The 24,739-nt window shown below is 41.8% G+C and overlaps 3 protein-coding genes across 7 annotated transcripts; 1 reads left to right on the forward strand and 2 right to left on the reverse strand.

Annotated features, from left to right (window-relative positions):
- Nucleotides 1-3,271: 3,271 nt before the first annotated feature.
- Nucleotides 3,272-14,308, reverse strand: ark2n (arkadia (rnf111) N-terminal like PKA signaling regulator 2n). 5 transcript variants are annotated; one of them, XM_069715627.1, is made up of 4 exons: nt 14,062-14,306; nt 11,777-12,685; nt 6,200-6,311; nt 3,272-6,095 (listed from the first exon to the last, which is right to left on the reverse strand). In XM_069715627.1, exons 2-4 carry the CDS (start codon nt 12,618-12,620, stop codon nt 5,906-5,908), a joined length of 1,146 nt encoding a protein of 381 aa, XP_069571728.1. In that variant the 5' UTR covers nt 12,621-12,685; nt 14,062-14,306; the 3' UTR covers nt 3,272-5,905. The 5 variants fall into 5 exon arrangements, with proteins under 5 accessions (XP_069571728.1, XP_069571729.1, XP_069571724.1 ...); XM_069715628.1 differs by lacking the exon at nt 14,062-14,306 and adding an exon at nt 6,756-6,926 and having other exon boundaries at nt 11,777-12,683; XM_069715623.1 differs by lacking the exons at nt 3,272-6,095; nt 6,200-6,311 and adding an exon at nt 7,121-9,971 and having other exon boundaries at nt 14,062-14,308.
- Nucleotides 14,309-15,078: 770 nt separating this feature from the next.
- Nucleotides 15,079-19,976, forward strand: atp5fa1 (ATP synthase F1 subunit alpha). The gene is made up of 11 exons (XM_069715657.1): nt 15,079-15,186; nt 15,745-15,820; nt 15,923-16,092; nt 16,532-16,705; nt 17,397-17,563; nt 18,367-18,667; nt 18,774-18,998; nt 19,078-19,185; nt 19,267-19,411; nt 19,503-19,653; nt 19,752-19,976. The coding sequence occupies exons 1-11, from the start codon at nt 15,127-15,129 to the stop codon at nt 19,828-19,830; spliced, it is 1,656 nt and encodes a 551-aa protein (XP_069571758.1). The 5' UTR covers nt 15,079-15,126; the 3' UTR covers nt 19,831-19,976.
- A 1,372-nt stretch (nt 19,977-21,348) lies between these two features.
- hwa (huluwa) lies at nt 21,349-24,470 on the reverse strand. Its single transcript, XM_069715718.1, has 3 exons — nt 23,870-24,470; nt 22,722-22,889; nt 21,349-21,521 (listed from the first exon to the last, which is right to left on the reverse strand). Exons 1-3 carry the CDS (start codon nt 24,468-24,470, stop codon nt 21,349-21,351), a joined length of 942 nt encoding a protein of 313 aa, XP_069571819.1.
- Between the last annotated feature and the right edge of the window lie 269 nt (nt 24,471-24,739).

The raw sequence follows: 24,739 nt of genomic DNA on the forward strand, positions 1-24,739 counted from the left end.
CGGCTCCGGCAGCCGGATCCACCAATGGGAGCGTCGGCGGGGCGGGCATGTCTGTTGTGGGTTGTTTTTTTTGTTGGACCGCCCACCCCTCCATGATCCTGCAGCCCGGATCGAGAGGTACTCGGTGGCTCTTGTCTTCTCGTCAGGGACCCCGTGATGAGCACATGAGACTGTTTATTTACAGTTTGCATGGACGTTTTTGGTCATTTTTTATTTATTTTTTTTAATTTTAAAGGACGTGAATTCAGCGGTGGTGAAATCAGAAATCAGACAGCTATATTGGCCAGGTATGGTTACACATACAAGGAAGGTGACTCTGGTTGTAGCTTTTCTCTCTGTGTGCAAAAAAAAACAACAACAGACAGACATAAATAGACATATAAAACATAAATAGACATATATATACATACAGCTAAGAAACTAGAAGTACTCAAACTTGAGGTGGACCTACTTCTTCTCTAATACATCTATCTGACAGCTTTAGTTACTTGCTATTACTTTATAATTTCATTCAATAATTTCATTAAACAAAACATACGTAATGCTTGTAAATGTTTTAGCTCCATTATCGGTCAATTTACAGAAAAGTGCAAAGATGCCACACATGAGTCCACCTTCTCTAATGGGATCACTTGCTTCTTTCCTTTAATAGTTCATTTCAGTAACTTGCATTTATTTTGGGGGTAATTTAGAGGTTTGCGTTGTTTTGAGTGTGACAGTATCGGTTTGAGTTCTGGCTTATTGTGATGTGGATTTGTGAATATTTTCAGAAATTTACAAACTCAAAGGAAACGATTCTATTAATCCTTGATGTGAATGATCATCAGTTGCTCCCCTGTAACATAAATATAGAAACAACCAACTTCAACAGTAAAATCCAAAGGGCCATTTTTTCTTTTTTTCTCCCATTGAGCACTTCTACTTTTAAGTACATTTTCATCCCAATTTTGACAGCCTCATTTGGGGGAAACATTACAAGTTCATTCATTCGTTAAGAAGATTTGCCAAGTGGTTCAATATTTCTCTCCTAAACTCGGCCTGCTGACTCATTTTAGTCATTACATGTGAGCACCAACTACAAGGCCAGTCTGAGAGAAAAGAAACCCATTTAACTAAATCCAATTATAATTTTAGCTTATCTGTGTCACTTTGGGATGCTGTGGCTCATTTGTCCCGTGCAGCCATCTCTCATTGAGTAGTAACTAGCAGACGATGTCATCAGGGAAATATAAATAATCTGTTTCAGATCATCAAGTAATATTTGATTCTCATCATAATTCCTGTGGCTCTCCCTAAACATATGTTGCGCTATTTTTTTCTGTAGAGCAGAAGTGCTGAAAACTGTCTGTGTCCTGAAAACCTTTCTGCCTTCAGTGTTAAGCCTGAAGGATGAAGGAACAGATGGGCACGGGGAGGCTGAGGGGGTCACAAAACTCTTAGTCCCATATGTCCTCCTCATCCTCCGGTTCCCACCATCCCAGGCTTTAAGCCTGCAGTGAAACACAAAGAGCCTTTCATAATGCTTTACTATCACTGCCGGTCAAACTCCTGCAATCACTTCCTTTTACTCTTAAAGAACACAGTCTTGATCTTTAATTTACAATATCTGAACTGCATTTCCTTTCTGTCCTCGTGTTTGTGAGTCACACTGCCCTCTACTTCAAGGCCACAAAATGTCAACATACAATTTCATATTTTCAAACCTCTAACTAACGATTAGTTTCATTATTAATTATTTTCCCTCTCATTTCAGAAGTTTGAAAAATATTTGGGTTCTTTTTTTTTTAACCATTCGTACTTCCAAATTTATTGATGAATTCTTGTGCCATGCGGAAAAATATGGATTTTTTTTTTTTTTCAAATGTGTTTTTGAGGGCAGGATCCAAATATGTTTTATGTATTTATCACTCATATATTTTTGTTCTAGTATGCAAACATGGACGTGGAAAAAGCCATGTCAAGGACAGTGTTGGTAGACAGTTGCTGAACACTAGAGGGATGTTCCAGAGGCCAAATAGAGGTGAAAATCACACACGGGTACATTTTTAGAAGTGATTTTGGGATTATTTTAAATCTGACATCAGCCTTATTTATGACAAAATAATATAAGAGTTTGTCACTTAATAAGTAAGAAATCTAAAAACGGGTTCAGCGTGAAAAGTAGATTATGGTCTGTGTGCCAAGTTTAAGACAGTTGATGATTATTATGTCAATCAACATAAAGTTTTCAGCTCCAAACATTTTAACAAAAGGAAGTTGTTTAGAAAGCAGCTGGTATTTTGAGTTCTCTTTGTCAGAGCCAGGAAGTTACACTCTAAGTCCTCACTGGTAATTAGAAGTAGTTCCATGCATAATTTTATTTTACAAAGTCCCGTGATGCTTATTGGAACCGTCATTCACGAGTGAGCTGCCACTCTGAATAAACCTGGAAACAACTCGGAGCAGTACATCTGTAACACGGAGTCTACGTCATTGGGGCATCACTGGGGCTAAAGAGACATCTGCGAGAGAGAGAGAGAGAGAGAGAGAAAGGACACTCGTTTCTGGCTTTGGCACATTCACCAGTCTGTGAGGCCACCACTGCCCTGTAAAAATTAGCATACAGCTGATGTTCTGCCCCGAGGGTGAAAAGAGTTGGCTAAAGGACCCCGCAGACTGCATTGCTCCACTCCCTCATTGTCCTCTTCATGTGAACTCCGTATGTCCCCCTAGTGGCAGGTGCCACACGGTGACCTCTGACCCGGCATGCCTCTTCGGTGGGTGAGGATGAAGCTACATTGTTCACAGCGAGGCAGTTGTCTAGACTGTTTTGGCCGAGGGATAAAAAAAAAAAGAAAACAACGAGAGAGCTCATTAAGTAGGTACAAACCTACAGTGACGAGTATTCTCATTCACACAGACAAGAACATACTGGAATAAAAATCTTCCCGGTGTACAAGAATTTGTACCTCAGGTGCATTCATTGTCATTGAAAGAGGAATTTCAGTAACAAGTTGTAAAGTTATCTAAAAGGATGAAAAACATGTCACCAATGTCAAATGTCTTCAGCTCAATTAGACTCTTTTGGACCGCCAGAGCTGTCAGCCAATTTTGCAAGTAGACCTTTAGACAAAAAAAAAAAATAATCCTCAACCCGCCAATTATCCTTCTGTAAATTTAACACGAGACATCTGACATCCTAACAGTCACAGCACACGAGCAAAGACTTACACAACCTGCTTGTAAAATCAATAACTTGGGACTTCAAAAATAAAAACCACAGCACAAAAGATCATTAAATAACGCTCTATTTATTTAGTTTTTAAAATAGTTTCTTTTTGTTCTACAGACATAATTTCAAGGAAGTCAGGGACTTGCAGAAGCAACAAAATAAACACATTTTTTTTGTTGTTAATTTAAAATACTGACAATAAAATAGAATAAAAATAAGATAAGAGCAAGGCTGAATTACTGGTAATGAGGATAATATCTGACTTGAGGTTAAAAAGATGCCACCAAACATGCTATGTGCAACCATAGTCGAGCATCGCTGCCCTGTTTTCTACCACACCTCTATCACTAAAGACATGAGCAATGTCTTACTAACGTTTCATAATAATCCCACGGAACAATAGCAAAACTGGATTTTGCAAGCAGAAGTGATCTGGTAAAGAATTCTTACAGTGGTAGCTGCAAATATTGGAAAGAACTGGCCAAAGGAAAACAGAAAATATAATGGAACAATATCTTGAATTTTGAAACAAAATTCATGTTGCTTTTTTTTCCCCACAACAAATGCGCTGACTTCCAAATTAAAAGTTTAGACTTACAGAGCAAATTTTTTTTAAGAATAAACATCAGGGAAATGAAACAAACCGAGAACATAAATTCCATTTAGACTTTGGTTTAGTTGTTTATATTTAGGATTTTCCCTTTCTGTGACCAGCAGAAGTTAAATAACATTTCTTGAATTCTCAAAGCATCACTTAGGAAAGTTATTCAATAGAACAAAATGAAATGTTAAAATAGTGTGTAAAGTTGTTGATAAAAATTCACCAGCATGGCTGCAGTACTGCATGACAACAAAATAAGACTGCAGGGAAGGCGCGCGAGCAGCCCTGAGGATCAGGGTGAAAACGGTTCATACAGTAAATGTCTTATCTAGAAACGCCCCACATGTGGGCACAAACTCAACACCACTTTTACTCTTTTTATACGTGTGCTAAATTCACATCTATTAATAAAATATTTATTGTTGAGATAGCAAAATCCGCTGCTTTGTAAGGTAAAAGAATAAGCTTTATACCATTCTGAAAGAAAATAGTGCACAATTCAAGGCATTCAGGCCATCTTGCTTTGCACGATTCAATGGAAGATACATTTCCTCGGTTATTATAAAGGGGTCCCCAGAGTTTTAAAGGAGTCTGCATTTATTTAGGATAAGCATGCAAACAAGAAGTCCACCCAGTCAGCACTGCAAGCTCATACATTCATCGATATCGACTGTACGTCACCTGGGACACTCGCACTCACAAATGTGGCTTCCTACCCATCTCAGCAAAAGAAATATTTTCTATTGCCAAAACACCACCAGCACCATCTGCAGTCGTGCTGTGGTGGAAATGAGCCACGTCTCGTAGTGGGTTTGTGACACGTGTTTTCATCAGAGTCAGACTTTAAACAGTGGTTTTTTTTATTCATTTAAAAAAAAAAAAAGGGAGAACATTTTGTTATCTAATAGTAACAAAACCTGTGAATTTAAATCAAAGAGACATTTTGGGAAACGCGTTCATTTGCATTCTGGTGAAGAGTTAATAACAGATGGAAAGGTTGACGCCATCTTTCATGTCTTCTATGTTGAACATTTAGTTACAGCCGCTTAGCTTAGCTTAGCACCAAGACATGGAGGCGAGGTGGGGGGACAGTGAACCTGTCTCTGTCCAACTGTTTGACCAGGGACTGACTTTACCTGGTCAAGAAACAGACCAGCTGACAACCCCTCCTCCCCCCCAAAAAAATAAATATGAATGTTGTTCTAATTAGGGAGCTAGTAGATGGATTTTGTTACCTTAGCTCTTTCTGTTTCTTGTCTTAAACTAAGCTAACCAGCAATATTCTTAACAGACAGATTATATCAATCTTCTCATTTAACTCTCCGTAAAATGTGACTCAATTTCCCAAAATATCTAATGATTGCTTAAAGATAAACCAAACCCCTTCCTGACAGTAACAGAGCCGAGGCTGTGCCCGTGCTGGACACGGTAGAGCAAAGCAAACTATAAATGCAGACGGATCTAACTGTGAATCCAGTGGTGAGACCTTTGAAAAAACTAAATCCCAAAGTAAACTTTGCCATCGAACTATGGTCAACTGTACAGTGGAAAGTGTACCAGCTGCCGTTTTGTCTTGACCGCAGGTGACTGCAGATAAAAATGCCAAATCCTGACTGAAAATATCCCATTCAAAGTCTGTAGTGAAGCAGGTCAACAGCCATGTCGTGATACTGTCCCGCTCTGAAGCAGCAACTCGGACGTTTTCACTATACAGCTTGCAAGCACACAACACAAAACGTCTACCTACATCCGTTATTGAGGGGTAACTGAGGTATTAAATGAAGGGGGAGAGGATATTGCTATCATTAACAGTTAAATCACTCTTGTACATCTCCACCTGCACTTGAAGTGCTGTGCCATTTTATTACAACTAAACGATCGGGGGAATCACGTTGGTAGAATGGCTTTGATATATGATTGTTCAACAGTGAGTCAAAAACAAAGAGTGCTCGGGAACAGGAAGAGTCCACGAGCGATTACAGGCGAGGCCGCAACTCTAGAGAGGATTTCAGCCTTTAAACATGGAGCCGAGGCAAGGTGGACGAGCAGGGGTGAGGGGGAGAAAACAAAGGAGTCTTCAGTGTACAAGTTGTTTAAAGAAGGTATTTGTGTCCGGCGTCCTCGTCCAGCGTGAGATCCACCACTTCAGGAGGGGACACCCAGTTGGGCTGAGGGGAAACAGTAGTCCAGAGCTGGGATTGATTTGTGCTGTTTAACTGCTCCACTGAGTTTTCCTTCCAGGAGGACAAACTCTTTATCACCCCTCCACATGGATGGGAGCATCTGGATTTGAAAAGGGGAAAACATTAAAAAGTTGAATTCCGGCAGGGAGAGAGGAGCAGGAAAAGTAGAAATGTTTACATCTTTCCCCCACTGAAAGTCTTTACCGTGCTTTTTCTTGCACTCCGACTATTTCCACCTCGCTGTCGGAGGAAGCGATGTTAATCTGGCCCTTGTGCTGAGAACCCTCCTTGTGCGACAGCTCTGCCTCCACGTGGCCTGAAACAAACGAGAGGAACACAGTCACACATTGTGAGGAGGACGGGAGCAGTCGAGAGCTTCAGGCCTCGCCGACACATGAAGACTGCAGCTGCTTTGACACAGACAGAAACAAAACAATGATGAATCTGACACTCGTGTTTGAAAAGCTTGTCTGGACAGCATGGAGTGACACGTTAGATGGTGGACTTTATATTTTGACAATGTCGGCTAGTTAGTCATCAAAGGTCAATTCTTTTGTCTCGATGCAAAGCAGCGAGACTCTTTGTAGCGAGCCGGCGGCGTGTGGAATGAAGAGTACTTCAAGGGTGTCTTGCCGAGATAAATAAGAGCGTTTCCCCGCATAGCACCTTCTTATTGGTGTGACCCATGCCTTTTAAATGTCCTGCCGTCACTGAGAGGAGTGGAAAGTAGCAGTTTGGATATACCGGGTTTGTAACTGACCTGCGATAGAGCTCAGAGCTCTTATACACCCAGAGTGAGATGCCATATCCTGGCCTCTGTGTGTTTTTAGCTCATGCTTTATCACCGTGGGCCGGACTGTCTCCACACTCATACTCTCCTGGTAAGAATCAGTGTCTGAAATATCATAGTGACCCACTACTGGAGGCCCGTCTGCAGAAAACAAAGAAAACACTTCATTATTCAAATCATGGCTGGTAATAGTGGGACTGGACGCTGCATCCGAAGTCCTGCCAGTTGCAGCATTTACAACATACACAAGGAAACACACCCCATTTTCCCAGATGGAAAGGTTTATATTGATTGTAAAGTCAATTATTTGGTGTAATAAGTTTAGTAACATGAACTGTGGAAGTGGTTATCATCAGTTTTTTAAAGCTACACTGATGAGGCTTTTACATTAGACGTGTGGTTGTGTTTGCAGTTTATTAATGAACCTTTTGCAGCAGCAGATTTTATTTTTCTTTCCATTTATTGCTTTTAAAATAACAGCCATTCACATAAAAACTACACTAAAATACAGTCATTACAAAACACTTCAAAATAATGTTACTCAGTGAATGAAATGTAGTGGGATAATAAAAAGCCAAACGACAGAGGAGTAAACGGTGGAAGAGCGGGAACACGTATCTTTGTTCTACCCTGTAAAAGGAGTCCCTGGGAGTGAGAGAGACACACACACACACACACACACACACACACACACACACACACACACACACACACACACACACACACACACACACACACACACAGCTATCCAGACATATGTGTGGGTGTGTGAGGGGGTTCGTCTGGACTGCATGTACTAGGAGAGAACACTGCCTATCAATAGCTGATTGGGCTGTAATAGGCACGTACCAGGGTTACCAGGGAAACCCAGCACTCGCCAATGTAAAGGCCATAGAAAGAGGACTCGTGTAAACCAGGATAGTCTCTTTGGTAAACATTGGACTGTCCTTAGTGTTGTTGTTTTTTAATGCACAGTTTTGATTGTATGCAACAGGCTCTCTTTACTGATGATTTAAAGGTAAATTTTCAGTCTGAACAAATGCTGATGTTGGATCCATTTAAATCCAAATGGCAAAAATGAATTATGCACCGTGAAACAAAAACAACAATATTCACACAATTTGAAAGTAAAACCCATTAGGCCAGAAGAAAACAACTAAATAGATCAAACGTCCTGCTGTCATTCACCGTTTATCAGCATAAGCAAAGCTATACCTTGCACACATGCTGCTGATGAAAACTAATTTGGCCTTGCACATTCTATATACTAATATAATCACATGCAAACAGGTGGGGAGACAATGCATTCAGCTTTAGGTTCTCTAAAACTGACAGTCGTAGGGCTACACATACACATACGGAAAACACTTTAACATCCTAACTATAAATATGATTGGGCCAAAGACTCCTTCATCAATGTCTGCGATGTTTCATAGTGTTAAGAACTGTGACACTAATGCTCATCTTGAATCAGTGAAAGTAGTTTGAGGAGATGGTTGAGGAGGAGTGATTCGCTCCCCTCAAAGACCACAGGATCTGAACCAGAGAAAGGCCACTTGATCAACCAGATCAGTCCGTTTTTTTTGTTTGTTAAGAAAAATCAGTAAACATTGCCATGCACCAAACTGCAGCTGTGTCACTGCTGTGTATTTTGTTAGTTTGATGCCTGGGTTTTCAGTTTAAAGTCAAGCTGCGATCACGCAGTGCCTCGTGAGGCACAGGCCAAGCTGGCAGACCAGTGCAAATAAAATAGAAATCAAAATCAAAATCAACTAGACTAATATGCGAGTGAAGATTTGAGGCTCGTCATTGCAGCTAACAGCCACAACAAAGAAACCGATGCCTTATCCATGTCTATAATCTATACATAGGCTACTAAAATTAAACACGGGGAGTTATTTTATTCCCCCCCTCACTAGTTTCTTGTTACTGCACAAAGGCAGCTATAGCAGCAAATGTAACAGAAAGGCCAATATTAAAAAATGTAAACACATCTAATCTAAATATGATGTTAAAAAGCAAGAAATCCTGTGGGTTAGTATATTGCGTTTATATCTATAGGCAAATCTATGTTTAAATGTTCTGCTGTTCGTAAAGCTATGCCACCAAAATAAAGGTTGTCACAAGATTTTCCTGAACCATTTCCATGCAGAGTGCAAACAGTTCAGGAGAAAGAGGGCTAATGTAGAGTGTTCAACCTGATTCCAATAGAAATAGCACTAAAATGCTTCATCCGTCATTTCCCAGCATGAGTTCAAGAATGACAAGGCACATGCTATTATGCAGCAGCACCCCACCTAGCACTGTGATGATGGCTGCTCCGGTGCGGTAATGCACGCTCTGTTTGAATGTAATGGTCAGCTACTTTGTGTGAGTGTGTACAGCTGGTAAACAAAAACAAACAAGCCATACAGTAAGAGATACAATAAGAGCCCTGACTCAACAGTCTATTGAGACGTGTCCTGTGTCCGTGTCACAGACGCTGCAGAAATCAAACAGGTGAGTTGAAGTACTCTGAATGTTAAATCTCACAGTGATTCAGTGCGAGCAGACGCATGGAGCCTCAGGTCTGCACGGAGTCGAGTTCAAATGAGCAGCTCAGGCCCGGCTGCTGTTGTTGGTGTATCTGTTTGGGGACCTCACATCATTTACCTATTAATACCCACTGCCATGCTTTCGGCATCAACTAGTACTACACTTGGTGAGATCAAGGTATGTAACTGCGAAGAAGTGAAATCTAAACATTCAAGAGACCAGGGTCTGGAACGCCTAGATTTCCATTCTGAGTGACAGCTTCGGGGAGGATGTTGTTGTTGTTGTTGTTTATAGGGGTGGGGGTGAGACTGTTGTTCTCCCGTGCCAACATGTAGTTGGCCATGGTCTCTGCAGACTCTGACGATGGCAAAAAAGAACTGGGAGGGGAAGGCCGCGCCCCCTGGGAGGGATGCTGCTGCCCCTCTAGGGCGTCACTTGAGCGTTTGGACGAATCGTTGTCCGAGTCGAGGTGGGCAAGCTTTTCCATCCAGACGCGGAAGCGCTCCTCAGTCTGGCGCTGCATCACAGCAAAGCGCGTCATGGCCTCCTCCAGAACACTGCCGATGCCGTTCCTGTCCCACGAACCGCTGTCCAGCAGCCCATGAATCTGGGCTCCCACTCTGGATCTCTCCGATGCACGTCTGAAGCCAGCTTTAAAGACATTGAGGCCAAGCCATAAGAAAATACAGTAGCACGTTCATGCTTCGGAGGTGGACTTTTGTATTAAAGAGAAAATGACAGTTTTGTTTTTGGTTACGTGCAGATCGACTCTTTCATGCTGATGGACTACATCATGCAGTTGTAGCACTCAAATCTGTGTGTGGGATGTAAAAATGGTTGAAAACACTTCATGTACTACAGATCCCTAAAGGAGGAAAACTGGATGTCTGGGGTGACTGATTCAGTTTGAAGAAATGTGTGAGACTTTGAGGTAAACACACCTATCTGAGGCAAATTAGATCCAAATCTACGGCACAAGAGCAACAAATATGTTAAACTATGTTTGCTACGAGGGGAAAATATGAGGTACAGTTAACAGCAGCCAGAATACTGCTATAACGTAGTTAAAGAAAAAACATTGGTAAACATACCAAGAGACCTCCACAATAATTTAACAAACAAAAGCATTAAATGGAAAAGAAAAGCTGCCGACCAGGAACGACCCAACTGGTTATATTCTTTAAAAAAAAAAACAACAACAACAAAAACACAATCACAATGAAAAGCTTAGCCTAAAATAAACAAAGTGACTTCCAGCAGCAGCGGCAGACACGTAAATACAAACCTGCTACCTCAACTCACCCAAGAGATTTCTACAACGACTTAAGAGAACACACACAGAATTTATTCCTATTCGACACATCTGTGCCCCAGTTAAGTTCACAGCATAGAGCCATCCTCAGTCAAAGGTGTGCACAGTATGCATTAACCTTTTCCAGTGGATGACACAAGAGCTACCGGACTCTTCAAAGGTGCTACAGAATCCATTAGAGAAGAGAACCTCCTGATTGCAATTCCATAAAGATTCACTGCCTCCCGTGTGGGCAGAGTGAAGTGCATGATGGATCAGGACCTAAAGAATATTCAAAAGCTTGTAGGCACATTTGGTAAGGACAAAAAAACCCCGCAGGATATACTAAATGCCTAGCAGGACAACTTGAGGACAGATCTAGACATTCAGTAACCCCCCCCCCCCCTAAAGAGAAAAGATTGTAATAAATATTAGCATTTTTAAGTAGTCTAATAAAATGGCACATTTAATATGATTTGAAGTCTTAACTCATGTAATATTTCTACTCCACGCCAACCCTGAACGGGAGCTGCAGAGTGTTTGCAGCTCCGACTAACAGTGAGGTCTATTTACAGCAAAGGCTGAGGATACAAATAGCTTACTTGTTAAATAGCAGAATCACACTATAGGTTAGATTACCACAACTGTTTTATCACTCCATGAGTTGAAGAATGTCAACAGCACTTCAGGAGCATGCGAACGATGAGACAAACTTATAACAAAACTTAATACTGTATTACAACAAGTGACCGGGCATAGGCCCTCTACACATACAGTCGATATATCTGAACAGACAAGGTGAATGAATATAGATGATGAATGAGAAAAGAACTAAAAACAACAGAAAATGATCGATAAAACAAACATAAACAAAGCAGTTTTGTATTGATTTGATATCACAGAGTCTTTGTACAGCTCCATTAAATGTTCTTATATCAAGTTAACAATTTGGTTTGGGTTGCCTGAAAATTTTAAGTCATGCCGGCAGCCTCTTATTGTTTAAGTGTGCATCCAATGATTGCGGTATATTATAGGCCTGTATTTATTCTATTACAATGTGATACAGTGTTTTATGTGGCATATCTAAGTGGCTGCTCCTGTTACCGTGGACAGTGGAGGTAGAAGTGCTGTGCTTTAAGAATGTGTTGTGAACACTGGATGTTACCTGGAATATCTGTCTTGATTGTCTTGCTACCTCCTGATGTGTCGTCGTCCTCGTCGTCAGAGGAGCTGGTGCTGGAGTCGCATGTGAGCTCGCTGTCACTCGTACTGCTGTCCTGCAGCAGGTTGTACTTCTTCCGTGCTGCTGCCTCTCGTTTTTGCCTCAGCAGACGCATACGCTCCTTGTGCTTCTGGCTCCTGTGACCTTTCACTTTTGCCAGCTTGCCATTGGTTTGTTTTTCCTGCCCCCCTGCTGCGACCATGGTGGGCTGGCAGCGGTTCTTCTTTGCAGCCATTGCGTTGGGAGGCATCTCACTCTCCGAGCGTGACCGCCGAGACTTCCTCCCGCCCGAAGCCGTGGCAGATGTTTGCTTTCCTGCTGCTTGCCCAGGATCATTTGCAGCCTCCATGCCGCCCTCTTCCTCGTCTCCTACGGGAGGAGCGGCACGTTCTTCCCCTGAGGAGAGTGTGTCTGAGTCAGCTAGGTGGCCGCTGGATGAAGGGGAGAGCATGCAGGGGTTTGAGGAGTCACTCTCATAGATATGATGAGATGCAGGCTTGTCACTCCCTGTAGAGGCATTCTGGGACTCTGGGGAGTCTCTGCGGAGCTCCTTCATCAGGCAGGGCATGGAGAGGAGACTCTGCTCACCCTCTGTCTGCAAGGGGCTGTCTAGCTCCTTTTCCCTCGTGGGTGAGCTGGTACTGGTGGTGGTGGTGGTCTCCGTTTTCAGATGCTCATCCTGATCTCCTTGGACAGAAGCCGTGGCTGATTGTGTTTCATCAAGGCACTCTGGGGGGCACTCAGCATCCACAAATTCCTCTGCCTTCTCTGAATCAGCCATCTTCATGCTAGTTGAGCCCAGAGCCCAAAGGTCCAACAAACATGGACCGATGTGCCTGGACAGGAACACACCTGCTGGAGGAAATACATCAGGAAAAGAATTACATCACTAACTCCAATCAACAGTTTAAAATTGTGCAATTTGTACACGTGTCCTCTGGATGTCGGTAAACAGGGGAATAGGATCTAAATGTTCACGATGGGAAGAATTATTCCTAAACCGTGCTGGCAACGTGGTTTTACCGCAACTGAGAGGTTCATATTAAAAAGATGAACACAAATTTTGAGCACTAAATTGTTTAGAATCAAACATAAGCTCTTTACCATTAGTTTTCATTTGGATATGTTTAAGACAGCTGTCAAATGCAGTGCTCATTCAGAGTTTCACTAAACCTGTTTCAGAGGTGGGAGGATTAATCGGTTCTCGGTAAAACTGGCAATACCACTATGAAAAAAAAAAAAAAAAAAAATCCAATTACAAATAAAAACCCTACATTGAAAATCCTACTCGAGTTTTACGCCACGAAATTACACAATTTAGAGCGTTGTACTCGTTACACGTGAATTATTTGGGATATCGACATGCACATGACGGGAGTATTTAAACGAGAGCTCATTTCAAACTCATGATACTATCTGATATCATTTATTTTTTTTAATGTATAACAATATTGATCTGAGAAGTAATTCGCTGGGAAATGAATGCCATGGAGTCAAAGCCCACGATTCCCCTTCAAGATGTAGTGGAATTAGAGTATAAAGTAGAAGAATTTAAAGTCCAAAATTGCCCTATAAATTATCATTAAAGTAAAAGCACTTAATTACATCCCACCACTGGCCTGTTTGCTTTTACACACGCAGACCTCCGGTTCAACTAGATGTGTTAACACTGATGACTTTACACACATATAAACACTCATTTTCAGTTTTTTTATTGTTGTTGTTTTTGTTTAGTTTGTTCTGGGTTATTTCACGATAACTTAATTGGTCCCACACTAGAAAGAATATATAATCGTATTAATAAATCACCAGAATTTCCTTTACACGGTAAATGAACGAGATTAATCTATTTTTTAAAATTATTATTTTTTTTAAAAACACATCTCACACACACAGATTATAAAAAAAACAAAACATGAAGTTCAACCAGATTAAAAAAATAAAAATAAAAAGGTGCTTCGCCTGAGACAAGACTTTAGCTGAGGCTAACACCTCTTTTAGCTGCGTAGCGAGGCTCAACCTCGGTCACAAACCTCAAACGCTCTTCAACACAAGTCAGGGGGGGCAAATATGCAGCTTGCGGGACGGCTGCCTTCGTAATAGTCTATAAATGGACGCGGTATCTATCCGGGCAAGAGTCGGAGCAGGCAGGATAATGTCGGCGGCTAACGGCAAAAAAAAAAAAAAAACTTAGCATCTAAAAATCGGCTCCGCTCGTTTCAACTCACCGCAGCGTTTAGTTATATTCTTCTTTTCCCAGCGTCAGACTTTTCGACATCTTCGGTAATTTGTCGCCTCTCTTTTACTTCTTTTTACAACTTGATAAGAATTTGAACGTGTTTTTTTGTTGTTGTTGTTGGGTTTTTTTTTTGGCGCAGTCCGCTCGCACCTTTTGCGAGATGCGTTAGCCGTTAGCATTTAGCTGGTGTGTTTATTTTAAAATGTCTCCAATCGAGCTGTCGTTTCACAAAAGCTGCGTGCGACACTTCCGGTTGGTTCATTGCAGTCGAGCGCCCTCCCTGGGTCGGTTGCCGGTACTGCAGGTGGAGAAATAAGTACACAGCGGTTCAAGGCTTGTTTTCCATCCAGTTTGGTGTCAAATGAAACAGGCGTTATTATGAAAGACTGAAAGACTATTTTGGTCCCTTAGTTTCTTTTTCAAAAAACGAGATGAGTGTCCACTTTTAATTTCTAAACATCAAAAACACCGACAGGCTGCTGTATATACTGTGCATTTTATATTTTATATTTTTTACTGCTATTTTATTGCTTTTCTATTGTTCTATTATTATCTTATTGCTCCTGTATGCTGCTGTAGCGAAAAAAATGTCCCCTCGGGGATTAATAAAGTAACTACCTAACCTTAAGAGCTGCACTGTTCCTAATATTTTGTCCAACCAAATTTATTTAAATGGGACGGGGAGAGGGGGGAGGGGGAAATAACCTTAGGAACAGCTCTTAAATGACACAATCAATTTTTATAAAATATAATTATTAATTTGTTGAATATTTAGCTGAAACAACTACAGAACAAAAATGGAAATACGTTTTCAAAATAAGTATACAATTATATATTTCAAGTTAAATGAATTATTTTACTTACCGTAGTGAGCCATTAACCATAGATATATTGTTTTAATGTAACGTAATAAAAAAAATAAAAAAAAATAAAAGTTGTTGATTTTGAAGTACTTCCGGTCCGCGGTGACCTTTCTACAATCCGCCGCCGTGTCCGCCATCCTTCTGTCTCTCTCGGCTCCGGGAGGAGGACAAGACGACCGCACAACACCAACATGATGTCGGTTCGCGTCGCAGCGGCTCTCGCCCGCAGCCTCCCTCGACGGGCCGGACTCGTAAGCAACTTCATTGCGTTGCTCATTTGTGTTGTGACGTTAAGGTTGAAAATGACTGGAAGTGCAAAAATACTGCCAAATGTATATTTTTTTTTGGGGTACTGAAGGTCGTGGTTTGATCTCTCTGCGTGCCAGCTTCTGGATTTACACAGTTGAAGGGAAATAAAACGGGATTATCACACTGTTCTGGTTTTATATTTTACTCGTGACTTGTGTCTTTTGTTATTGAGGGCTTGTGCCTCTGTTACTCTGCAGACTGCATGAACAGGGGACCTTTTAAATAAAACATTTTTTGGTGGGGTAAAGTAATTTTTTTTTTATAGCAATATAGGCCTTGTCTTAAAATATAAATAGACACACCAAAATTAGCACACTTAGTTTGTTATCTCCAGGTCTCCTTTAGATTGTAATCATAGAGCTCAGCAAATAAACATGTCAATGTTTGACGAACCCAGAAAGTCATTTAACTACATCTACAGCTGTTCTGGAGGTGTTTTCTTTAAATTAACATCCCCCCAGATTTATTTTTTTTATTCACTATTTCTCATGTTGTTAAAGGTATCCAAGAATGTTGCTGCAGCATGTGTAGGAGCCAATAACCTGCACACCAGCCGTCCATGGCTGCAGAAAACAGGTGAGGAAACTTGAGGGGAGGGGGGAAAAAAAAACAACAATAACATTTGGGAACATCTCCAAAAGTGGTCCTTTGCTCATTAACCACTTCTCTCACATGAAGGCACAGCCGAGGTGTCGTCCATTCTGGAGGAGAAGATCTTGGGAGCCGATACCGGCGCCAGCTTGGAGGAGACCGGTCGCGTGCTGTCCATCGGCGACGGTATCGCCAGAGTTTACGGCCTGAGGAACGTGCAGGCTGAGGAGATGGTGGAGTTCTCCTCCGGTCTGAAGGTGATGACGTGAACCGGAGACGCTGACCTTTTGCTGAATACACTACGGGGGTGTTTGAGAAGATGGACTTTTCTTGTTTTCTTGTCCGAATCGTGAAGTAGAAGGTTTATGACGATGGTCTCCACATGGTCAGAAACTGTCGCGCCTCAGTAACACACTCAAGACACGAATACAAGTGACGGATTGTAATGTGAAGTGGCCCAGAAATAGTCATTTCTCAAATTATTATTAACTTGACTAAGTTTTGTTTGTACTTTCTGAAAGTGTTTTTTTTATTTTTTTAAATAGATTGATTTTGTGGTATTTTAATTTAAAGCGACAGTAAAGATACAAACAGGAAATGCATGTGATGTGGGTCTTAACCAGTCGGCTGATTATCACTCTGTAAACTAGAGGAAGCAGCAGTAAGCAGTGATGGTTTGTTTGTTCTCTTATCCAGGGTATGTCTCTGAACTTGGAGCCCGACAACGTTGGTGTTGTGGTGTTTGGTAACGACAAGCTGATCAAAGAGGGCGACATCGTCAAGAGGACGGGCGCTATCGTGGACGTGCCCGTCGGTGAGGAGCTGCTGGGCCGTGTTGTCGACGCTCTGGGAAACGCCATCGATGGAAAGGTACCGTTCTTCTTTCGGTGTTCCTCGTGTTCAGGGGTATTTTATTATCGTCATGCTGTTATTTTTCTTGATAAGACAGCGGGGCTATGCCACGTTCTATCGTTCATTTTTAATATGGATATAACATTCATGTCGTGATAGACTTGTTGACATAATGACATAACTTTGGTGTGTAACTTTATGCACGGTCAATAACGAACATGGCTGAAAGTGGAGCCGCTTCAGTCGTGTGGAAGTGGTTTAGTTACAAAAGATCAGACGTACAACGAACCACATTCATGTTTTAATTTTTACTGAATGTTTGAAGTCAGGTTTATTGCATGCTAATTGATTTTTTTTTGATGCAATTATATGTTCTTGAAAATCACAATAAAATATTTTTTGGGTATTTTGTCATATTGTTATTCCAACTATCTCCAAACATTTTCTGATTATGATGCCATGACAAAGAAAAGCAGCAAGTGTTCACAACCGAGATGCTTAAATTCAGAGGAAGTTCGATTTGATTGAGAAATTAGTTGGTGATTAATTTTCTGTTGAACTGATTAGTTAACTAATCATTACAGTTTTAGTGAACAGAGAATTCTGCCTCCCAGCGTGGTCTCCTGTTGTTGTCTCACATCCATCTTAGATTAAATTCATTAGCTGATGGCTCTCCTGATCTTTCTTTATTCTCTATTTTTCTTCGCAGGGCCCGCTTGGCTCCAGCATCCGCAGGCGTGTGGGTCTGAAAGCCCCCGGGATCATACCCCGCATCTCTGTGAGGGAGCCCATGCAGACTGGCATCAAAGCCGTGGACAGTTTGGTGCCCATCGGTCGTGGCCAGCGTGAGCTCATCATCGGAGACCGGCAGACTGGGTGAGGGGATTCATCTCAAAGGGAATAGTTTCGCACACGGCAGCATTTGATGTTATTTCCAGTTCCTTTGAAACTCTGTCGCTGCGGTGGATGTGATGACGCTGAAGACAGGTGGGACAAAGGATTTATGTCATGATGAAAGCTGCTGTGAAAAGGTATAACTTTCGATCGTTCTGAATTCTGGTAGTTCGTTGGTTCGTGGCTGTTTACAATGCTGACGCACGACGACGCACTGCTGCATATTAGGTACAAATATTCACTTTGTGTGGTTCAGTACAGATGTCCCATTGAGTCTCTAAAAGTAATGTTTCCTTCTGTAGTTGTAATTAATTTTCTTAACGGCTTTTAAATGCATTAAGTTGCTTTTTATGTTGGTGTTGGTGATGTTGGGAAATTTGAAAAGTGCAGAGAAAAGATTGACAGAACAAATCCATGGAAGAATATATCATGCAGTCTGTCCCAATAACGAGGCTTCTGGTTATCCCGATCTTCGAGCCTGTATGCCATATATCTGCACGAGCTACATCTGTATGTAAACGTTGTATTTATGGAGCTGACTCCAGGGAAAGGCAGAATTTCGGGGTATTATTTATAGAAAAGAATGAATTCATACAGATTTAATTTGGGACAAACACGGAGACAAAAGATCTGAAGAAAATGAGGGAATAAACCTTTTACTTTAAAGGTTTTTCAAAGTCATATTAATGCTTGAAACTTGCAGAACATTGGGACTCCAAGGCACCAGAATGAAACCTGTTTGTCAGCGTCTCCATGGTACTAAAGGCTTTAAATTTGTGTTGCAGCAAAACCGCCATCGCCATCGACACGATCATCAACCAGAAGCGGTTCAACGAGGGAAAGGACGAGAAGAAGAAGCTGTACTGCATCTATGTCGCCATCGGCCAGAAGAGGTCCACCGTGGCTCAGCTGGTGAAGAGGCTGACCGACACCGATGCCATGAAGTACACCATCGTGGTGTCCGCTACGGCTTCCGATGCTGCTCCGCTGCAGTACCTGGCTCCCTACTCCGGCTGCTCCATGGGAGAGTACTTCAGAGACAACGGCAAGCACGCCCTGATCATCTACGACGATCTCTCCAAGCAGGTGAGGCTGATTCAACGCTGGAGGGTGTTTTAACACGAGGAAACCGAGCAGCTGGAAGCGGCTTTAAGAAAGAGAACTCCAACCTTTACTCGCGTGTTTCCTCCAGGCTGTCGCCTACCGTCAGATGTCCCTGCTTCTCCGTCGCCCCCCCGGCCGTGAGGCTTACCCAGGAGACGTCTTCTACTTGCATTCCCGTCTGCTGGAGAGAGCTGCTAAGATGAACGACAACTTCGGCGGCGGCTCCCTCACAGCTCTTCCCGTTATCGAGACCCAGGCTGGTGACGTGTCGGCCTACATTCCAACCAACGTCATCTCCATCACGGACGGACAGGTGAGCACGTGACTGGTCGTCTCGGCTCATCCTAATTAAAAGTCTAGAACCAGTTAACAAACGACGCGTTCCCACACAGATCTTCTTGGAGACTGAGCTGTTCTACAAAGGGATTCGTCCAGCCATCAACGTCGGTCTGTCCGTGTCACGTGTCGGATCTGCTGCCCAGACCAAGGCCATGAAGCAGGTCGGTCCTCCTCGTGATCTCCCAGCTGTTATCACGCTGCAAGTCTTCCTTTATAACCCACCGTTTCCCCTCCATCCTCAGGTGGCTGGTACCATGAAGCTGGAGCTGGCCCAGTACCGCGAGGTGGCTGCCTTCGCTCAGTTCGGTTCCGACCTGGATGCTGCCACTCAGCAGCTGCTGAACCGCGGTGTTCGTCTGACTGAGCTCCTCAAACAGGGACAGTACTGTGAGTGTTTACCATTTATTTCTGCATCTCTTTCATATCATGTTGTCTGTTCTTGTCTCACCAACTGAGCCTGCGTTCTTTGATCTTCCAGGCCCAATGGCTATTGAAGAGCAGGTAACAGTCATTTACGCCGGTGTGAGGGGATACTTGGACAAAATGGAGCCGAGCAAGATCACCAAGTTCGAGAAGGCGTTCCTGCAGCACATCCTGAGCCAGCACCAAGACCTGCTGACAGCGATTAGGTAAGTCAGAAATCTTCGAGGCCACGGCATGTGATTCTTTACGTTGTTTTTTTCTTATGTATGGAGATGTATCGTAACCAAACTCTTTTCCATTGCAGGTCTGATGGCCAAATCTCTGAACCATCCGATGCTAAACTCAAGCAGATTGTGTTGTCGTTCCTCTCCAGCTTTGAGTAAAGTGATGCATTCTGGTCCGGTTCTTTTCATGTTCCTATGGTGCAGCATCAGTTTCACTTTCTATGAACTGAAAAAAATTCAAGTGGCACTTGATCGTTGATGTACAGATATCTCTGCACAGAGAATAAAATATTCAGACTAATTGACTTCATTGCCTCTTTTTGTATTTGCACTAGTTTTAGTTCTTAGTCATTTACATGCAAACATTGAGCTGATCCCAATTTTTTTAACTGAACAATTTCAGATGGACTGCTGCTGTTAAATTCAGTCTTTCCTTAAAATCATTCAAGTTTCATGGAGATTGAATTAGCATTCATATTTGTATGAATATTGACTGACACTTAATTTTGATGTTGAAAGTGCATAATTGAGCTATTTATTCTAACTCTTGAGTTCCTCAAATCTCTCACAACTTGTCAAAAAAGAAAAAGATCCCCACAGAACACTTGTATTAAAAAAAACCCACACACATACTGTAAATTCAGAGAAATTAAAATCCACCAATTTAGAATATAGTGAAAAATGCCTGTCTTGTAAATGTTCCAAATTATCAGCCAATTGCAGCCTGATGCTTTGAGGTTGGAGTTAAAAATTGACGTAGTGGCTCACCGATAAGTTTCACTTACACTGTTGTGATGGTCTACAAATTAAAGAAACTTTTTGTGTTAAAACAAATATATGACGGAGAAATATGAAATATGAGCTGTTAAGCTTAAAGCCCAAGCACTGGCTGGCTGTCTGTTATTATTTCCATCCAGTTAAAACCACACCTACCACACTACAGTGCCCTCTGCTGGTCAGAAGTAGCAAATGACATGACATGCCCAAATCTGAAAAGTCCTAATACCTTTAAATCAAGTTATTTTGTTTATACATCTAAACCAAACAAAAGTTGAACAAAGTGTTACGCGACATTAAACAATTAAAACAAAACAAACTTTGACGGCTGGCTTTAAAGCATCTCCGACGGTCCATAACAGAACCAACAGGTCGTTTTTAAAAGGGATTTTTTTTTCTTCTTTATGCCTAAACCCTGAATCCTTCTACAAGTCCTCAAGGCTCTCTACTGACACACCGTTTTTTTTTTTATTTAATTGATTGAAGTTGAAAGATTAGCAATCAGTTTAATTAATGGGCATTTTATTTAATATACATTGCCTTTATTGGTCAGAATGAAAATATTTTAAACAAACAGTGACAGTGATTTGACTGTTGGTGAAACTCAAACCCAGCAAATATCCCTGTAGTCATGAAATAGTGACGACAACTAACGTATACATGAGTGAAAGATGCTCAATAAACATTTAACAATAACTGAAGTCATGGTGCAGAGTAAATATTAAATCATTTGAACAAATTCAGTGGCAGCGTGCAGTCACCGACATAAAATAAATGATGTCAAAAGTGTGAATCAAAAGCGAGACAAATAAAATAAAAGCTCTAAGACTAAAATGTATATACGATATTTAAATTAAAATAAATAAGTAATAAGAATAAACACACATTTAAAAACAGTCTTCACACCCAGTATTGTTTTGTGTGCACTGCAGATCTGTGATGTTTGTGTTTGTGTTTGTGTACGTTGTTCTGTTTGATGTAGCAGGGGTCGTAATAATCCCACTCCGGAGGTGTAGCCAGCACGCCGTTGGACAGGCCGTCACTGTCTGCGGACAGAATCTGCAGGGAGACGCCTGAAAGGAAACGAGTTCGCATTCATTCTCAACCTCACCGACAAATCCACGGTCTATTAGTATGTAAATATATTTCATTTCCAATGTGAAAATATTAGATGCGAGATGCACATGAAAGTCTGTTGAATGTTTGTGCAGTGAAGAATTCACATCACACTACATTTTAAATTCAATCAAAAAGTCAGATCAAGTTTAACGCAGAGAAACTTGAAAAGTGAAGTAACAGTAAGCAAAACACATTTGTAAGTAACTAAATGCATAAGCTAAGTTTATTTAGTACACAGCAGCACCTTTCACTGGGAAAATGTCACAAAGTGCTTCTCCAGACTAAAACTAGTGTGTTGAGGGGGAGTTTAAATGAAGCAGTACAAAGACTTGCTTCTTGCTTCCAGGGATTTGTTTTTCAAGGTTTTGCAGCTACAGTTGTTATGTAAAACAACACCTGGTAGTTCAGACTATACTGGAGGGACCGTAGCATGCAGAAGAGATTTCTTTATATTTTTAGATGACATAACATTTTGACTATCTGAATAACTACCTCTAACTTTTGGATCGGTTTTCTTGATTATTTCTGGACTACAATAGCAAAGGTGATTGTTCAGCATGCAAACGTTTCCATCTTCATAAAGAATCAGTTGAAAATGATTTACAGTGATGAGACAAATTCTCAACTTTTTATATTGATTTATTTTTCATTAAACCACCAAGACTTCATTCTAAAGCTGTAACTATTATCAGCTAATCTGCTCATCAATTTTTCAAATTATTATTTAAAAAAAATTGTAAAAGATGTCATTAATATGTCAATAACTTCTCAGACAACAAAGATTACTTCTTCAAATGACTTGTTGTGTGTTATTAACGGTCCAAAACCACAATATTCAGTGTAAATTGGCAACAAATCATCACATTTTAGAGGCTTAAACAGCCAATCAAGCGATCAACTGATTAATCCACTGCTTGTTTCAGCCCTCATTAAAAAACAGGATCATCGATCCTCAGTGGTGAGACTCTGAAAGATCAATCGATGTTTGACTCAAAGTTAAAACATTTGTCCCAACAAGACAACAAAAACTGTGGTGAATAAGTTGACAAACTTTTGTTTTTGATTATAATCTACCCTTTTGTTTTGTATGATGAATGGAGTCTTATTAATGGATGTTGTATTGATTACAGGACAGCTGAAGCAGACTGAAGTACCTGCACTCGCTCCGAAGTCGCCGTCAAGTCCAGAACAGACAGCAGACGTGTTCAGGCAGGACGTCTCTGAAGGCGGGTTGATGTACTCCATGTCTACTGCAACATCTGGGCACACATCTGTCAGCATCTGGTAAGCACTGCTCCGATGAATGTGACCCAACTCCTGTTGTGAACAAAGAAACGAATGCAGGCGTCACACTTTGGACTTGATGCTTGGAGATTAGATGCATGATAACTTTACTCCACGATATGCAGTGACAGACACGGAAAGATGAGAGGAACACGGAAAGATGAGAGGAACACGGAAAGATGAGAGGAACACGGAAAGATGAGAGGAACACGGAAAGATGAGAGGAACACAGCTGATGTTTGGGACTTGTAGAAGTAAAACTAAATGTGAATGATTTAAATCAGCAGTCAGCCAACTAACTAATCCAAAGTATTATCAAAACTGTAAAACGTCAAGTCAGAAGGAAAAGACAAGAGATAAATAAACTTTTTAGATTTTCTGTTTTTCACAGCAGCAAGCTGGTGTAACATTTATATTTTGTGCGGACAATGAAATATGTACATATTCAAGTCACATAGTGTCAAAATGTGTACAATATCTAAAATACAAAAGGAAACTGAAACACGCAACATCAAGCACACTGCAGGAAAACCACCTGGGCAACGCAGGCAACTGGCCCCGGGCCCCAGTCCTGCCGAGGCCCTCATAAATCCCATATTTAATGTGTGCCAATTTATGGTATTTTCATTATCTTTGTTTGGTAATATGGAAATAATATGTTCAAGGCCCTGCATCAAAATCCAGTTTAAGACCATTACCAATAGCAAATTAGTGTTTTACTTGAATGTGCATGAATAAATAACAGTATTTAATTAGACGATCACAGAAAACCTGAGTTGGCCTCAACTGAAAAGAATAAAAGAAGACTAACAGCAGGTGAATCTGGCCATGCTGCAGGCTCAGTGCAGTGGATTTGACCCTGTGTGTATTGGCACCACTTGCCCCATTGTTAGAATTATAATATCAGCATAACACAGTACTGCATGTGGCCTATCTCCACCAATTAGCCAATGTTCATTACCAAGAAAACAAAAACAGCTACCCTCTACTCACTGGCCCTGTGCCCGGTAACCTTGATCACTCACCATCGGAGAGTTTGGTGGAACAAGGTTCAGTCTGGCTTCAGCCTCTGAATCACTGGATTGTGGTAAAACTGGTGCACTTTTACACCAGCCCGCCCTACTGACGCTGTAGGTCCGTGAGCCGGAGAGCAGGTCCAGTCTCGGGATGAAACCTGCAGCAGGTGAAGTGGCCCGGATGGTGCTCGGCGCCTTCAGGGTCCCCGAGCCGGTGGCCCCATCAGGCCTCAGGAGTCGGATCCTGTGATCCCCCCCGGCCCTCTCCCGGGACGAAGCCCTGGAAGAAGTGACCGGATGGTGCAGCACGGGCTCGGACAGAGGTACGTAGGCTCTCCTCCGGTCCTCCAGCGGGTGGAAGGCCGCGTCGGACACTCTGCAGGCTCTCTGCAGGGTGGACCGCAAAATAATCTCCTCCGTGTTCTCGCGCTTCTTTCTGTTGTTCTTCTTGGAGAGGATCAATAAATTGTAGCTCAGGAAGAGGCAGTTGAGCAGAAGCAGGATGATCACACAGGGAATGAGCAGGAGGACGACCACGGTCAAGTTTGTCACAGGGTAACTTTCGCTCAGATGTGATACTGTGGTCTGACTTGACTGCGACATTTCATCTCTGAGCACATGCAGGGCGACTTTTACAGAACTGCTGCTCTCACGTGAGACTTCACGTCGTGTCTCTGTGCACAGGTTGATGTCTCAATCAGTGTGGATCACTTTAAGTTTTTTTTTGTTTTTGTCCTATCTTTTCTCGTCCTGCTTCTCAAACGTGTCTGCAGATGTGCACGTTGTGTCCATCCCTGTAGACCAACACTGTCCGCGTTATCAAAGCAAAGGCTCGATATGAGACAGTCTGCAGCCACATAAATCACACCAAC

Source organism: Brachyistius frenatus, unplaced genomic scaffold, assembly GCF_029030835.1.
Source record: "Brachyistius frenatus isolate BFR_SWC_R1_liver_20210118 unplaced genomic scaffold, ASM2903083v1 Contig_146, whole genome shotgun sequence".
NCBI lineage: Eukaryota > Metazoa > Chordata > Actinopteri > Embiotocidae > Brachyistius > Brachyistius frenatus.

Bases quoted from the DNA above. Each gene is read 5' to 3' on its own strand.
- ark2n (XM_069715628.1), bottom strand. From the start codon at position 12,620: ATGAAGATGGCTGATTCAGAGAAGGCAGAGGAATTTGTGGATGCTGAG. The intron at 6,312-6,755 runs GTCAGTTACAAA...CGTTTGTTTCAG, and splicing joins AGCTCTGAGCTCTATCGCAG to GCCACGTGGAGGCAGAGCTG. The intron at 6,096-6,199 runs GTAAAGACTTTC...TTTCAAATCCAG, and splicing joins GGAGTGCAAGAAAAAGCACG to ATGCTCCCATCCATGTGGAG.
- atp5fa1 (XM_069715657.1), top strand. From the start codon at position 15,127: ATGATGTCGGTTCGCGTCGCAGCGGCTCTCGCCCGCAGCCTCCCTCGA. The intron at 17,564-18,366 runs GTGAGGGGATTC...TTTGTGTTGCAG, and splicing joins ATCGGAGACCGGCAGACTGG to CAAAACCGCCATCGCCATCG. The intron at 19,654-19,751 runs GTAAGTCAGAAA...TTTCCATTGCAG, and splicing joins GACCTGCTGACAGCGATTAG to GTCTGATGGCCAAATCTCTG.
- hwa (XM_069715718.1), bottom strand. From the start codon at position 24,470: ATGTCGCAGTCAAGTCAGACCACAGTATCACATCTGAGCGAAAGTTAC. The intron at 22,890-23,869 runs ATCAAGGTTACC...TTCTTTGTTCAC, and splicing joins AAACTCTCCGATGGTGAGTG to AACAGGAGTTGGGTCACATT. The intron at 21,522-22,721 runs GTACTTCAGTCT...GTTTCCTTTCAG, and splicing joins CGACTTCGGAGCGAGTGCAG to GCGTCTCCCTGCAGATTCTG.